The 16,423-nt window shown below is 50.6% G+C and overlaps 1 protein-coding gene across 3 annotated transcripts in view; it reads right to left on the bottom strand.

The window, feature by feature from the left end:
* RPS6KA3 (ribosomal protein S6 kinase A3) overlaps positions 1 to 16,423 on the bottom strand; it is a 1,283,345-nt gene that overhangs the window by 376,704 nt on the left and 890,218 nt on the right. For all 3 annotated transcript variants that reach the window (XM_069637077.1, XM_069637076.1, XM_069637078.1), the window contains exon 16: positions 12,524 to 12,613. In XM_069637077.1, the coding sequence (XP_069493178.1) occupies positions 12,524 to 12,613 (90 nt within the window). The remainder of the gene's footprint in view (positions 1 to 12,523; positions 12,614 to 16,423) is intronic.

Genomic DNA, 16,423 nt, shown 5'->3' with positions numbered 1-16,423 from the left:
TGGACCACTCTTCTTTAAACCAGAGGTACTGTTTAGATTTTTTGATTTTTTTAGCTGTGATTTTCTCAGTTAATTGCATTGGCTTCCCTTCAGAGTTGATCCCAACTCTCCTTTAACAGCTTGTGACCCTACAAGTGATTTTTTAATTTATTTAAAATATGTTTATTTTTGAACAAGACAGGAAAAAATATCAATCCACATATTATCAACATTTTGTATGCATTACTATACGAGTATCTTTCACCCCCACCCCCCAGCACGCTCGTTTTTCACATTCCATTTCTCCCTCCTGCTCCTGTGGGGCAACCCCATTCTCTAGGACCCTCCTGGCCCGCTGTGGTTTGTAGGTCAAAGCAGGGAAATCATGATCAAACTCAAGAACAGGGTTCCAAACGTTCCAGAAGCGGTGAAGGAGACCCGCTCTAGCTGCCGTTACCTTTTCTGCAATTAGTACATCCCATAGCTTCACCCAACAGAGGGGCAGGAATGGGCCCTCTACAGATTTCCATGTGCGGGCCACCACTATTCTGCCCGCCAACAAGCATTGGGACAACAGTTTAGCTTTAGGACTAGTGCGTGGGTAAATCCCGGGAACCGGGGCCCCCAGGAGGATAGGATCGGGCTCTAGAGGGAGTTTTATTTGCGTAATTTCCACTATAGCCGCCAAACTCTCTCCAGAAGCTTTGGGCTTTTGGACAAGTCCACCACATGTGGAAAAAGGATTCTGTTTGGCCGCATCGTCTCCAGCAAGCTGGGTCCAGAGTATGGTTCATGTGGTGGAGTCGTAGAGGGGGATAGTACCACCGTAATAAGATCTTGTAGGCACATTCTCTATTTGTGACACAGGCGGATGCTGATTGGGCGCGGGTCCAGATGTCAACCCAGGACTGGTCCTCTATGGGGTGGCCTAGGTCTGCCTCCCATTGTGCCATGGACCGGGACTTCGAGGTGAGAAAGTCTTTCTGGAGGCGCTTGTATAGCACAGAGATCTTGCCTCGGGTTGGTAGGTCGTTGAGTTAGTTCTATAGGGCTGGGCGAGCGAGTCGCTGCTTGGTGTGTCTATGGGTGGGTGCACCAGTGGCGCAGCTGGAGGTATGTAAACCTGTCCTTTTCTTGGAGGTGGAAGGTTTCTTTGCATTGTACGTAAGAAAGTGGTTGTCCTCCTTCGAAAAGCTGCCCCACTGTCTCAAGTCCCCCCCCACCCCCCTGATCCAGTTTTTGAAGTTTTGGGGTGCTGCTCCGGGTAAGAAGGCTGGGTTCAGAAAAACCGGGGATGCGGGGCTGAGTCCCCTTGGGATCATCTTTTGCTTCAGAGTTTTGTCCCAAATGGCAATGGTGTGTTTGGTGGCTAATAATAATCCCTGCCATTGCTGCCTCAACACTGGTGGGATATGGGGGAGAAAGCATAGGGGGAGAGCTAAGCGTGATTGTTCCATGTCCACCCATCTGGGGCGATTAGTTTGCCATGCTTGGATGCAAGCTAGTTGGGCTGCCATCTGGTATTTCTTTAGGTCTAGGACCCCCAGGCCACCAAGTTTCGCATTCCCCAGCATCGTGTCTCTAGGGATTCTGGCCTTCTTCCCTCTCCAGATGAATTGCAGCATTTTCCTCTGCAGATTCTGGAGTGCTGGAGCTGGAATCATCACAGGGAGGGTGGAACATGCGTACAAGAATCTCAGAAGTAAGTTAATTTTACACGCTGTGATCCGGGCCATCAGGGAGATCTCTTGGGTCATCCAGCGTTTCAGGTCGGTTTCCAATTCTTTGAAGAGCGGGCGGAAGTTCACGCAGTAAAAGTCTGTTGGGCTGGCTGGAATCTGAACCCCCAGGTAGCCGATAGCCTTCGTCTTCCATTTTATCAGGCACATTGGGATTCGATCCTCTCGCTCTCTTGACGATATCCCTATCCCCAGCGCTGCTGACTTGTTGAAGTTGATGGTAAATCCTGTGACCCTTCCATTTCATTTATTTATTTTTACAAACTCTCTAACTTTGTTCAAGACTTTGATTCTAAGATGTGCCTCAGCTCCATTGACTGTTTCAAATTGATTTTGGCTGTCCTGGCTCCCTTCAGACTCTTCTGGCCCATTGACTTTGATAGTGCTGTCCATCATAGGTGGTAACTTGTTTTAGACGGTTATTTCTGGGAAAGGCTTGTCTAGATTTCATTGGCAGATTCTAAGTGTCATCACATATACTGAGAACCTCTAACCTTTTCCTTTCTTAAACCTTTTCTGTCTGCAACCTCAGAATCTGCAAAGTATAATATGGAACAAGTTACTTACCTGTAACTGTTGTTCTCCAGCATGGGTCTGGCATGGATTCACATGCTCATGAATATTCCCCGTCGTCAGGCTGGGAATCCTCGGTAAAGAAAAAACCAGTATCAGTTTCGTTTCTGATCTGTCTTTCGTAGTAATAACCAATCACTGGTCTCTGCGTCATACTGACCACAGTCAATGACTGCCCTCTATCTAAGCACCGCCTCTGGCAGCCATCTTCAGATTTGGAAGCACGTGAAGTGGCAGTATGACCAAGTGAAGAGCCGCAGAGGGGTAGGCGGGAGGGTTCGCATGTGAATCCATGCCAGACCCATGCTGGAGAACAACAGTTACAGGTAAGTAACTTGTTCCTTCTCCAGCATGGGGTCTGGCATGGATTCACATGCTCCTGAATAAAGAATACATAGCAGTACACACATGCACAACCACGGGAGGTGGCAAAGGCTCAACATTAAGCATTACATCAAACTCAACATTAAGCATCTTACCTCCTCACCAGGCTCACCTCAGGCGAACAGGTTGCGCAGCACTGCTTGGCCGACCCTGGACTCCTCCCTGGAATCCCGATCGACGCAGTAGAATTTCGTGAAGGTGTGCGTCGACCTCCACGTAGCAGCCCTGCATATGTCCAGCAGGGGCACACCAGAAAGGAACGCCGTGGTAGCTGCGATCGCTCTGGTGGAATGGGCTCTCGGACGGCCAGGCAGCGGTCGGTTTGCCAACCGATGACAGTACATGATACAGCCGGAGAGCCATCTGGAAATGGAAGCCTTCGAGAGAGCCTTCCCCTGATTGACAGGTCCAAAATTCACAAAGAGTTGTGACGTCTTCCGAAAACACTTCGTGCGGTCCACGTAGAACTTCAGCGCTCTAGCCACATCCAGCGAGTGCAAAGTCCTCTCAGCCGGCGACGAAGGCGACGGGAAGAACACAGGCAACACCAAGGGTTCGTTGAGATGGAAGTCCGACGGTACCTTGGGCATGAAGGAGGGGTGCGTCCTGAGCACTACCCTCGTGTCGTGAAAAGTCAAGTACGGGGCCTTGCAGGAAAGGGCCTGGATCTCTCCCACCCGTCGTGCAGAGGTGATGGCCACAAGAAACGCTGTTTTCCACGACAGAAACTTCAACGGGGCCGAGTGCAGAGGCTCGAACGGAGGTCCCATGAGCTTGGTCAGCACCACGTTGAGCTCCCACGCCGGGGCCGGCGCCTTCACCGGCGGGAACGATCTGAACAGTCCCTTCATGAACTCTTTCACCAGACGATGAGACCACAAGGACGTCCGGCCCGTGGTTCTGGTGTATCGGGAGATCGCAGCAAGATGAATCTTGATGGACGCGTGCGCCAGTCCAGCTTTGGCCAGCGTCAGCAGGTACGGTAGTACCTGGGGAGCCGTAATCCGTAGAGGGTTAATCTTCTGTGCGTGGCACCAGACAGAGAACCTCTTCCATTTGTGTCCGTAGCATTTAAGAGTCGAGGATGCCCTGGCCTTTGCAAGAACCTCTCTGCAGTCGGCCGGTATGTCGTATCCTCCAAACTCTAGCGCTGCAGGAGCCAGGCCTGCAAGTTCAGCGAGTTCGGGTCGTGGTGGAGGATGGCGCCTCCTTCCCTGGAGAGTAGATCCGCGTCCACCGGCAGCTTGATTGGCGGGGACGCTGACAAGTCCAGAAGGTCCGGGAACCATATCTGCCTCGGCCACGCAGGTGCGACGAGGATCATCCTGCACCGTGACCTCTTGAGCTGGTTGACGAGCCGGATTAGCAGTGGCAAAGGAGGGAACGCGTAGAGGAACAGGCCCTCCCAGGGGAACGAGAAAGCATCGCCCATGCTCCTCGCCTGGGGAAACCTGCTGGCGAACCTCCGGCACTTGGAGTTCGTCGCCGTCGCGAACAGGTCGATCTGGGGTGTGCCCCACCGTCGGAAGAGGCGATCCACTAGATCCTGCCGTAGTTCCCACTCGTGGCACGAGCGCAGCTCCCTGCTGAGTGAGTCGGCGATGGTGTTTTTTATCCCTGCCAGATGAAACGGCACCAGAAACATCCTTTGGGCGACGGCCCAATGCCACAGGTCCTGCGCCTCCTTGGACAGTGCTGGGGACCTGGTTCCGCCCCGTTTCCTGATGTAAAACATGGTGGTGGTGTTGTCGGTGAAGATCCTCACCACCTTGCCCTTGAGGGACGGAAGGAAGGACCTGAGGGCCCAGAACACTGCACGGAGCTCCAGGACGTTGATATGGAGGGACTTCTCTGTCGGGAGCCAAAGGCCTCTCGCGTGCAGATTTTCGGTGTGCGCTCCCCACCCTTCCAGGGAGGCATCCGTGGTCACTGTCTCCTGGTGGTCTGGGGTCTGGAAGTCCATGCGCGCGGGTGCCCCACCACCGGACCGCTCGGCGGAAACTCTCGTCGAGTGTGATCCTCTCCTCGAAGCCGCCCGTCGTTTGGATCCAGCGCGCGTCCAGGAACTCCTGCAACGGGCGCATCCGGAGCCTGCACATGGGAATGAGGTAGATGCAAGAAGACATCATTCCGAGGAGGGACTTGATGGACCTCACTTTGGCCGCGTCGGAAACCAACATCCGCTGTACCTTGCCCAGGATGGACCTGGTCCTTTCCTCCGACGGGGAGGCCAGAAGGGACACTGTGTCGAGCTTCGCTCCCAGAAACAGTGCGTTTTGCGCGGGTACCAGGTGGGACTTGGCGTAGTTCACGGAGAATCCCAGGTCTGTGAGAAGTTGGACAGTCCTTGCCGTGTGCTCCACGGCGAGCTCCCTCGTCTTGGCTCGGATGAGCCAGTCGTCCAGGTAGGGGTAGACGTGGATCCCATCGCGGCGCAGCTGCGCCGCCACCGGTGCGAGGCACTTGGTGAATACCCTGGGTGCCGACCGTAGTCCGAAGGGGAGGGCTTTGAACTGGTAGTGACGCCCTTGGACCACAAACCTGAGGAATTTTCGGTGCCCCTTTAGGATGGGAATATGGAAGTAGGCATCCTCCAAATCCAACGACGACAGGAAGTCTCCTTCCTCCAGCTGACCCAGGACGTGCTGGAGGGTGACCATCCGGAACTTCTGCGCCTTGATGAACTGGTTCAGACGTCGCAGGTCTAGGATGGGACGCCATCCTCCCGTCTTCTTCTTCACGAGGAAGTATCTCGAGTAAACTCCGGAGCCCCGAAGCCTCTTTGGGACGAGTTCGATGGCGCCCTTCCTGAGCATCGCCTTTACCTCCAGGAGAAGCTGAGGGACGTGAAGCTCTTTCCTGGCCACGGGGGGGGGACGCGTGGGCACCTTCTTTGAAACTCGAGCGCGTGGCCCCAGGCTAAGGCATCCAGCACCCAACGGTCAGTGGAGATGGACTCCCACACGCTGACGAAGCTCGCCAGCCGGACTCCCACCGGGGTGCTTCGGCGGGGGCCCGACCCCACGGCCGGTTCAATCCTGTTTCGACGAGGCTTTGCCGCCTTGACCTCCTTGGCGACGACGGCGGGGTCCGCCAGACTTGCCTCGTCCTCTGTAGGCCTCCTGAGACGACGAGCGGGCCGCTTGACAGTAGGTGGAGAAACCGCCGCCGGAACCTTTGGAGGCGCCCTTGCCTCCGCTGCTCCGAAAGGGCGTCCGTCGTTGCTGCAGAACCCCAAGGGCCCGGGCCGTCTCAGTGTCCGCCTTAATGGCCTGAAGGGAATCGTCCACTGTTTTCCCAAACAGGTTGTTCCCATCGAACGGCATGTCCAGGACTCTGGTCTGTACGTCTTGACGGAAGTCCGTAGCCTTGAGCCATCCACGCCGCCTAAGGCACACGCCGTTGCCCAACTGGCGAAACCCAGTGTCGGCGATGTCCATCGCAATAGTGATGGCGTGGTCCGACGCCACCTCACCTTCCTGTAGGATCTCCAGGGCATCCGCCCTCTTGTCGTCCGGTAGGAAGTCCAGCAGGGGTGCCAGTTTGTACCATAGCTCCCTGTCGTAGCGGGCCACGATAGCCAAGGCGTTGGCCGCTTTAATCGTCGTCGCTGCAGACGAGATGACCCTGCGTCCCATAGCGTCCAATTTCTTTCCCTCGCCGTCCGGTGGGGAAGTCGATGTGGAGGCCGCACCCCCCCCCCGCTTTCTTCCTGGCCGCCGCGGAGACGACGGAGTAGGCTGCGCCCGGAGGCACAGGGGGGCCGCGCCCGGGACCCGGTACTTCTTCTCGTACCGGTCTCTTCTAGCTGGCGTCGTGGAAGGGTTCTTGAGGAGGGCGAGGCCCTCATCCCAAATGTCGTCCAGTAGAGGCACCGCGAGGACCATCTTCCTCTTGGCCTCGCGCCGTTGATAAAGGAATCCTTCCTTTTTCTTCTCCTCAGGGCAGAGTTGGAAAAGCTCGGATGCCCTGGTGATCATGGAGTGGAACGATCCAATCTCGTCGGGCGGAGAAGCCCTGGTGGGAGGTGACGACGGCAGATCCTCGTCTTATACCTCGTCGTCCGTACCCGTCGCTGCCGTGTCAGTCCCCGTATCATCCCCTCGGGTGGACGGGGAGGAGGGCTGGACGGGTCGCGACGGCTGAAAAGGAGGTGGAGGGTGAATCCTTCTTTTCTTGGGCGGGGGAACACCCGAAGGTCCCGGTTCAGGATCCCCCGACGGGAGAGGTTCCTCCGTCGGCAACGGTAGTCTCGTCCTTATCTCTGAGCATAAGGACTGTATAGCCAACAAAATGGCCGCCGAGTTGTCTTGCGGCGCTGGCAGAGGGGAATCCGACGGGCGATCAGGGGCCCCGTCGTCACCCTCGACGCTGTCGTCGTCACCTGTGTCGGGATCCATCCCGATGGGCCGGTCTTCATCCACGCCAAGGCCGTGGCTTAAGACCTCGATCAGCTCTTCCTCTGAGGCCGAATCTACGACGACGCCCTGCCCCCCCTTTTTCTTCCCCGCCGGGGATTTCACGGGGGTCCTATCGATGGGCACAAAAGAGGACTCCCTCCGAGGTGGCAGGGAGACTCTGAGCCCCGAGGTCGCCACCACTGGTGTAGCCTCCACAGGCTGAGCCAGGGCCGCCGCGACAGTATCGATAGAGGGCTTGGCCGGATGGATTAAGGCCTTCACCACCTTAGGTGCGCTCACCGCCTTATCCTTGAGGGGGGGACACTGCCTCGCTCCCCCTCCGATGGGGCCTTCGAGCTCGACCGGGGCCTCTCCAGGAGCTTCGCCGGGTGCTCGCCCTTCCTCTTACCCGACCCAGAGCGTTGGCTCGTGGCTGAAGGTGCCGGGGAGGGTGCGCCCTGCCTGGCGCCCGTAGAGCCCGACCGTTCGGCGCTCCCGGTGCAAGCGGACTCGCGGTGCTTGGCCTTGTGTTGGACCCCCGTCGCTGGGGCGTCCTCAAAGGTCTTAGAAGACCGCTCGGATTTCTTCCTCTTCTTCTCGCCTGACGGGCTCTTCCCTTCCAGCCAGTTGGCGAGGCGGTGGTGGCGGTCCTTCATGGTCCGCTCCGACATATTGCCGCAAAACGCACAGTCCTTCTCCACGTGCGTCTTGTCCTCATGTAAGCAGTAGAGACAAAAGGAGTGTTCGTCCTCCTTAAAGACGTTCTGCAGCTGGCATCCAGGGCAGATCCTGAACAGCTTTCCGGGCGTCGAGCTTCCCTTCTCCTGGGCCATGTCCGGGCCTGAGAAGCTTCTGGAGTCCTCCAAAACGTAGCTCGACGAAATCTTCACCCTTGAGGGGCGCAGACGAATCCGACACGGGTCCCCGTTGATCGGATGGAGAGTCGGTGGAGCTTGAGGCTCTTTTGACCGGAAAAAACGAAGTTTTGAGAAAAAAACGTGAAAAAATAGCACTAACGCTCGAGAGCAATAGCACGAGGATCCCAACACATGAACGTGCGGTAAAAATCTGAAGATGGCTGCCAGAGGCGGTGCTTAGGTAGAGGGCAGTCATTGGCTGTGGTCAGTATGACGCAGAGACCAGTGATTGGTTATTACTACGAAAGACAGATCAGAAACGAAACTGATACTGGTTTTTTCTTTACCGAGGATTCCCAGCCTGACGACGGGGAATATTCATGAGCATGTGAATCCATGCCAGACCCCATGCTGGAGAAATAAATGCCATTACTGTCCTTGTGATTGAAGTCACCTCAGGGTGTAGGAATTATGTAAGAAGCATATCCAAAGAATATCCACCATCTTGTTCTGAAAAGTAATCAGAAAGTATATTTACATTGTTACATGAATTGCCCTTTTAAAGAAAACATTTAAAAATGTATATTAAATAAATAGCTATTTAAACTGAAACCTTGAGCGTAAGTTACATGGCTTCTTGTATTTACAAATTTCATTGCTACAGCTCACATTTACCCCTCTTGCGATAGGCCTGGCTGCCCAGTCACACAACGAACCTCACACACTGAGACTGCATCAATTCTTACCCAACACCAATCAGCACAGCCAGAGCCCCAGTGGGAGCTGGTTCCACTCAGGCAGACAAAAGGCAGGGGAGTGAAAAATGTCCTCCTCCACTTCCTACCTGCTCAGACACTATGGAGCATAGGCGGGACAGCAAAGAGTTCCTGCCAAAGCCAAAACACACACAGGTCTCCCCCCTCCCAGGACGGTAGAAGGGCTGACAAAGAATAACCACACTAGTAAGGGCGAAAAAAGAAAGGAGCCACCAAATTAGTACTTGGGCGACTCTATTGTGCACTACCGGGGCTATGGACATAGCCTGCGGTAGAACATTCACACAATAGATGGTAGAACACGTCCACTGCCACCAGCCATAACTAGGTTATTGTTTATGTAAAACAAAAGTCACAGGAGCAGAGAGAAGGGGGATACCAAGTATCCCCTTGACACTCCACATAAGGTGGTGTGTGCCAATCTCTAAGAATATAATGTTTTAGGAGAGATAGTCTATCCTTAAGAACTGTAGTTACTCTAGAATATTAAAAAGAATCTCAAAAGGAGGACACAAAGGGTCCCCAGCAACACTGCCCATAAGGAGCTGTGTGCTGCAATAGTAAAATACAGATGCCTTAAGAGATGGAGGAAAGTAGACTCCATAGGACAGTAAAACACAAAGTGCAGAGTTCCAAAAGACAGACCCTATAATAATGAGTGGAACATAGCTCCCCTCATTCAGGATTAAAGAAAAAGAAAAAAAAACACCAAAAAGTGCTGGGGGTCTCACTAGGTGAGGGGATGAAGCATAACAATGATAAATCTCCCTAACAAACAGACTGGACTTTCTCGTTGATGGAGAACCCCAAACTGAAGTTGTCTTTTGGATGTTCTCCAGACAAGCCTGGAGCGAGTCTCTGGTTAGGAGCCAGTCACTGAGCTAAGGGCACAAGGGTACACTGGAATGACTGCCTGCAAAGGGGAGCTGCTGCCAGTGCCAGTGCGTTGGTAAACACATTCAGGGCCGAGGCAATGCCAAAGGGGAGTACTTTGACTTAAAGTGAGTGTTGTCTATCTTGAACCTGAGGTACTTCCTGTGCGCTGGCAACATTGAAATATGAACGTATGCTTTAGCAACGGGATCACTTCTGACAGAGTTTTCATTCTGAATGTGTGACATACTTATTCGCAGGATGCCGTTCCAATATAGGGCGCATGGTTAGATCCTTTTGGGTACACGCAAGTATACTGAAAAAATACCCTCATTTACCTGAAGATATGGGACAACCTCAATCTTTCCCGTCTGCAGCAGGGTCTGTACATCAAGGCAGATATGGCGATGTTCTGGAGATAATCTTCTGCTTTTCGGTGGGTATGGGGTGGATGGAGAAACTAATAGCCGCCGCTTACAGTCTTGATAACCTACTAGTCTAAGGTTATTCCCTCCCATATGTGGGTGAAGTGTGTTAACCGTCCCCCTACTTGGGAAGCATTGAAGGGGACCTGAATCACCAAGTAATTTGCTGGCAGGGGGGTAGGCAAGCTTCTGGCTGCTGCGTTTCTCCCCCTTTCATGCCGAAATTCTCATAGTTGGGGGGGGGGGGGGAGGAGGTTTCTGAAAGTGGCTGGATGTTCCCTAGCCGGAATACCTGGGGCATCCTCTAGTCCCATAGGCACCTTGAGCAGAGCAGGAAAGGGCTGCCTGCGAAAGGACTGGCGGGTATTGAAGGCCCGGTAATGTACATATGGCTTGGCTCAGATCTGATTAAGAGACTTCAAAGTCTTGTGCTTCTACGTGGTCTCAAGGGAACCGTCCAAAGCCTTCCCGAAGAAGGCAGAGTCCTCAATGAGTTTATTAACCCCGTAAATTCAGAGTTTATTGCAAATAGGATGAGCATTCTCATCGTTAGCACTTAGGGGTTAATAAGTGAGGCCTGTGTCTCGGGTTTAAACACAGAAACTTTAAGCCATGCATGGCATTTCAAAAGAGTGCCTTCAACCAGCACCCAACCCACAGTCTCTGCGGACTCAAGGGTGTTTTTTCAATATGTTTTGTGCCACTGGACGGCTCTTTTGCACCACTGTGAGAAGCTGTGACCTAGTAGGCTCTGCTACATTCTGCAGACCCTCCTGCATTAGGCCCCAGTGGAAATTATAGCTAGCAAGGGATTTGTATTTTTAGCAATGCAGGTAACCGTAGGCAGCAGCAGAAGAAGTGATGCCCTTGCCCAGTGTGTAAAGCTTTTTGCTGTCTTTATCGCAGGGAGATTCTGACAAAGACATTGGAACCCCTGCACATTTTCTGGTGGTAACGACTGGGGAGTCTGGGGTGGAATTTAGAGAGGATTAGAAGCTGCGGGGCAAAACATCTTATCGACACCTGGATTGACCGCCCGAGTAAGTGAGGGCGTGAGGAAGGAGGGGGGCAACATGCTTTTTAATAGAAGCAGCAGGATGGCTTGGCCGACAGGAAACCTTTCCTGGAGGATATCCTCAATGAAGTCTGAATCAGGCACTACCTTCTGCGAGGCAATCATAAAATGGTCCGCTGTTTTCTTGAGGATAGTGTTGAACAGCATTTGATCATCTATTAGGGAAGCATCCCTGGGGTGAGATACAGGAGGACCGTCCAAAAATATGTTACCTGGCTCAGCTTCATGAGCAGTGGTAGTGGGCCAATTACCCTGGTCATCTGCGGGGGTTCCAAGCATCTGGATCTTGAGAAACTGGGTGCTGGGAACCATCGCCCTGATCCGGGACATAGTAGTTATATCACATTGATCTTGGAAAATATCAGATAATCTTTGTTTAGGAGTAGAGGAACAAGCATAGGGAGAGTGGAGCCTTGCAGACTTTAAGGGGATATGGCATACATCAAGGGGACGTGTCCTCTAAAGGATGTCAAACTGCCCTGAAAAACCAATGAATTCTGAAATTTTGCTCATACATTCTTCAAACCTTTCTCTAGTCCAGGCAGAGGAAGAAAATTCTTCTGGGTGAGGGAAAGCTGAATCAGAAGGAACAGGGTCCTTCTGTAGGACCTGTGACATGGGAGTGGAGGCTGGAGAAGGCAAACAGGAGTCCTTTTGGGGCCCGGAATCATGAGGAGGGGCCTGGGAATGCTTCTCCCGGCATGTGGGGCAAATTGTCACTAGCTAAGCGAGTTTCTGCACTTTTTTTATATTCCAGAAACATCCATCAAAACTTTAAAGACAGCGCTTTGCGAGACCAAAGCCTTGGGACATGTGCCAGCCGCAGTGAGGGCATGGCGTGCCCTGAACCCATAGGTTCAGTAGGCCCCAACGGACTGAAGAGTGGCAGTAGCAAGTGCAGAGGTTGTGAAAAGTGGGGGAGCTTGCTCAGTGAAGCAGAGTCATGTGAATGTGTACTTTTACCATTTGCTTCCGAGCCATGTCTAGGCTTGGACTTTTTCACCTGTGGCTGGCTTCCAATGCCTCTTACTGCATGGAAGGAGCAGCTACAGGCAAGGTTGTCGATCTGGCTTCTGTTAAATGGGGAGAAGAAGAGGAGCCCCTTGATCAATTGTCACACCCTAATCTCAATCTCAACCATTCTTTCTTATGAAAGTGTCACAATAATGGAAAGGCTGTAATGAAAAAGGTGCATCCCAGGTTAAACCATAAACCAGCTTCTTCCTGTGATATGAGCTTTAGGAAGACGTTTATTCCCAATAGCAACACTGGCTGTGGGAGAGGGTGCACCAAGTTTTGTATGGGCGCTCAGCTTCACCATATAAATCTTCCTTCCCCCACCCTACACTCAATGATAACCTGACAAGATTAATATTTTTAAATTACTTGTATGCTCTAAAGATACGTTTGAAAGGGTCACATTCTACTAAGTCTTTACTTACATCCCTTAGAGTGATGATATTTGGATGTTGCCCATATCGCAGCAAAATTTCAATTTCCTCAGTCGGGTCACGTTTGCTCTTATCAATTATCTGTGAAAAAACAAGGTCTAGTTATTTACCAAGTAGTAACAATTCTTTCTCGCATTGAATGCTGACAATTCCACATACAGCACTTCTATAAATGCTATTCTAAAGGATACAATACAATCTTAAATGCGCAAGTGGGTGGAGCCTACCATAATGCCTAATGGGAATTCAGGATGAACATTCTTACCCATAGCACATAAGGGTTTCAAAAACCATTATTTTGCAGTGCGATGTGAAATGGTTCTCCATGTATTTTTAGTATTTCACATATTACACAATGCGGTTATCTTCATACCATTTAAAACACAACAGAGTAAACAGGATACATTACTTTAAGCTGAATGGAGGGATACTTTTGCTGAGGTTCTAGGTCAGGGTTGTCCAACTCTGGGCCTCGAGGGCTGGGTTTCCAAGATATCCCTCAATATTCATGACAAAATATTTGCATACATTTCTAGGTGAACAGCCTGGGACTATATTTTTCATCACATGCATACTTTTTGCTGTCCTGCAATATGGATGTCCTTCTCCCCCACTGTGACTGAAGCATTGAACAAGTTACTTAACAGAAGGACTCCTGATCTGTACTTGTATATTCTACAGCTCCAACTTCCATACAACCCGATGAAATATTATGGAAGTTCGAAGAGAAAAACTTTTCTCGAGGTTTGTTACGATTCCGATGGGGGACGCATGGACCTAGGCATCACAATTTACTAGATCAGGTTTTATTTTGGTGCCTGCTAAAATGGATCTTTAACCCAGCAGCAGGTTTAATGCAATACTTTGTACTTGGGATGCAAAACCTACCACATTTAAAAAACACTATTGGCCGGTTATTTCCTAGGGCAGTGAAACGTTGGGTAAACATTCAGGTCGTGTCAATGCACAGCTATTTTCCACAGCAATAGTGTGTGAGCCTAAGTCAGAACCACATTTCTCACCATTACATAGTTAAGCAATAACAGACAGAGGGGTGGGGGAGACTGGAGGATCAGGTAATGTACAGGTCAGTTAGAAGCTCCAGCAAAGCGAGGGCTTTAATGTTAGCCTGGGCATTACCTGGACCAGTAAAGCCTCTTACCATAAGGGGTTTATTGCTATTAGCATCTGGGTAAACTGGTCGGGATTCTAATCGGTTTTTTACATTGAGAAATGGCACAGTTGTTGTTTCTCAACTTTAAAAAAATACAAAGATGGCAGCTGCTAAGGATTTTTACAATCTGGTCTGGTGGACAGATTTTAGGCAGCCAGCCCACTTATAGTGAACAGGCTTTTATTTATTTTAGCTAGATCACTCGTAAACTTTAAGGCCTAAGAATGACTCTGTATTCCCTTCCCGTTTTGAAGCACTTCACTTGTGTATAAGCGCTTTACAAATAAACAATTACAACTCTGAGAGGCCAGCCAAAACCCATTGAAGGTAAACGTGTAGAGCAGTCAAGGCTAGTCTCAGGAGTGTGGGTGTGTGGTCAGGAGTCCACAATGAGTCCACACAGTGAAGATTACAATTCAATTTAGACAGGAATGCATAAAAATATTTATTCTAGGCCATAAAAACACAAAAAAATTAAATAAGCAGGTGATATCGCACAATACAAAAAAAATATGCATTCACCATAGGTTCTCAAAATGCATTCAAATTGCGACAAGAGGCAAGTAAATTAATGCAGCAAAAATGGAACCAAGTCACAAGTGGATCTCCCCCAACTTCAGCAGTCAAATCCTTAAGAAGAATGGGGCCTTATGCCCAAGTTACAGAAGCCACAATCCTTCTCCGCAGAATATATCTGTGGCAGGTAAGTTGCTTGTGTTGGTGAGTTAAAAAGATATTCAACAATGCTATTCGGTATGTAAATTGTGTATGACGACCAAAAGGCAGTGGAATGGAATTCCAGGAAACAAAAAGGACTGGTCCCCAATGTTATCCTATGGAGTAAAGGGGGGAGACAAACGCTTTGGTTACACATACCCACCTCTGACTCAGATTATCCCCAGAGGACTTGATGGGTCGATGGAAGTGGCAGCGGGCAGGGCCTGAGGTGAGGGGGGAGGGAAATCAGGAAGGGAAGGGTTAGGGTGAGGCCGCTGGAGGTTGGATTTCCCACCGTTTGTTACAGTGAGAGGTGCCCAGGAGCGGCGGGTGCAAGGATTCTTCTAGTCAGGTACAGGTGCAAGATCCAACCACTGATTAAGAAATGTAAGATCACTGATTCAGGCCTCTTCAGGACACTTCACAGGATGGGGGAAGGCGAGTTCAAACGACTGCCACCGTAGACACAGACGGCAGTCATGGTTGAAGAAGCTTGTCCCTTAATGTTGGGACGCTGAAATTTGCAGGTAAGGTGACTTGTACCATAGGTTTGTGACCACCAAATTTCTGGGCGCAAAAGTGCAACAGCGATGATTCTGACGACACTCCTGAAGGGGTACACTTCAATTGAGGATAGGGGTCCTTTTTTTATAGGTGCCTATGTGGTTGAGGACACAGGCGATATGGCCAAAAGACAGATTCCACAGATCGCTATCCTACTTTTACACATATAGGCCGTGGGCGCCCAACAATCAAACAAAACAGGTCTGCATAACGTTACTTAAGTAGTGGCAAGAGATCCGAGGGAAGGTATACATATTTTAATCGATATACACATAAAAACACATAAAACATACTAAAACAATACATTAAAAAATTATTGTACCCAAAAATCATATGTCCAATAGATGTTTCAAAAAACACAACCACTGTTGTAGTCTATCATCTATACACTTAGAATAATGGTGTGATCTTAGTAGCGCAAGTGAGAGGCTTATTCATAGATAATGCACACGCATTAACCCTCTCTATTGAGAGTCGACACTAATTCGTGTTTCTGGATGCGCAAAGAACACAATCATGGATCAATCTAATTTGTGTGCTCCAGCGGACCGTCTTCTGGACACTTGCTGTGAGTGGAACGTGCAACATTAGCGCATTTCTTCTTGCACATGTCACCATGCGCATAGGATACTTTGATTTCTTGCTTATGTGTAAAGCTGTTACTGCGGATTTTCCGTTAATTGAGCTATCCGGCAAGTTCGTGTCATTCAGTACTGTACAGATGCAATTCCATTTGCAAAGGGAAGTGCAAGTAATCGGGTATGTTGCTGTTTAAACTAGTCTACGGTGTAACATCTCAAGTCGCTCCTGGCATATAGGCGCTTCCGAGCAGGCACTGTAGTCAATTCTTTATGATGCTGTTTTCGTTCAGCCTCTAGTGACAATGTCACGGCTGTTATAGTTTTGGCTTGCCGCTTTTGACCTTCCGTATACTGCTCATCACATTTTTATGCTGCCCAGACTAAAGCGTATTTTTACTTGTCCCTTTCTGCCACGTTTAATCAACCATGTTCTGCTGCTCAGATCAAAGGTTTCCGTCTTTGCCAGGCTAGCCAGATAGGCTGTGCCACCTTCACGTGCACCGTATTCCAGGAGCCATGCGAATCAGCACACTTAGACTCACCATTTAACATTCAATCTATCAGCCGGTCCGTCCTCGACCTTGCCGTTATAGGCAAGACCACCTGGAAGCAGCGCGACTACTTGTGTCTCCCCACGCCCCTTGGCACTTTGCTGCTTATGGCCGCCACACAATTTGGGTTTATCCCACCCACAGGGCTAACTTTGACTCATGTATTTGTATGCCTAATGTAGCTCCCTTACCATGAGGCGTGGCTTTGCTAGACTATCCCCTCAAGAACCACGTGTATGTCGTAATGTACGCGTGGGCTGGCGCTTTGAAGATTGTCACTTCGCATTTACTATAACTAACACCC

This window comes from Ambystoma mexicanum, chromosome 7p (assembly GCF_040938575.1).
Source record: "Ambystoma mexicanum isolate Mex_15411 chromosome 7p, UKY_AmexF1_1, whole genome shotgun sequence".
Classification (NCBI taxonomy): Eukaryota; Metazoa; Chordata; class Amphibia; order Caudata; family Ambystomatidae; genus Ambystoma; species Ambystoma mexicanum.
This window is presented reverse-complemented; position numbering and strand designations above follow the sequence as displayed.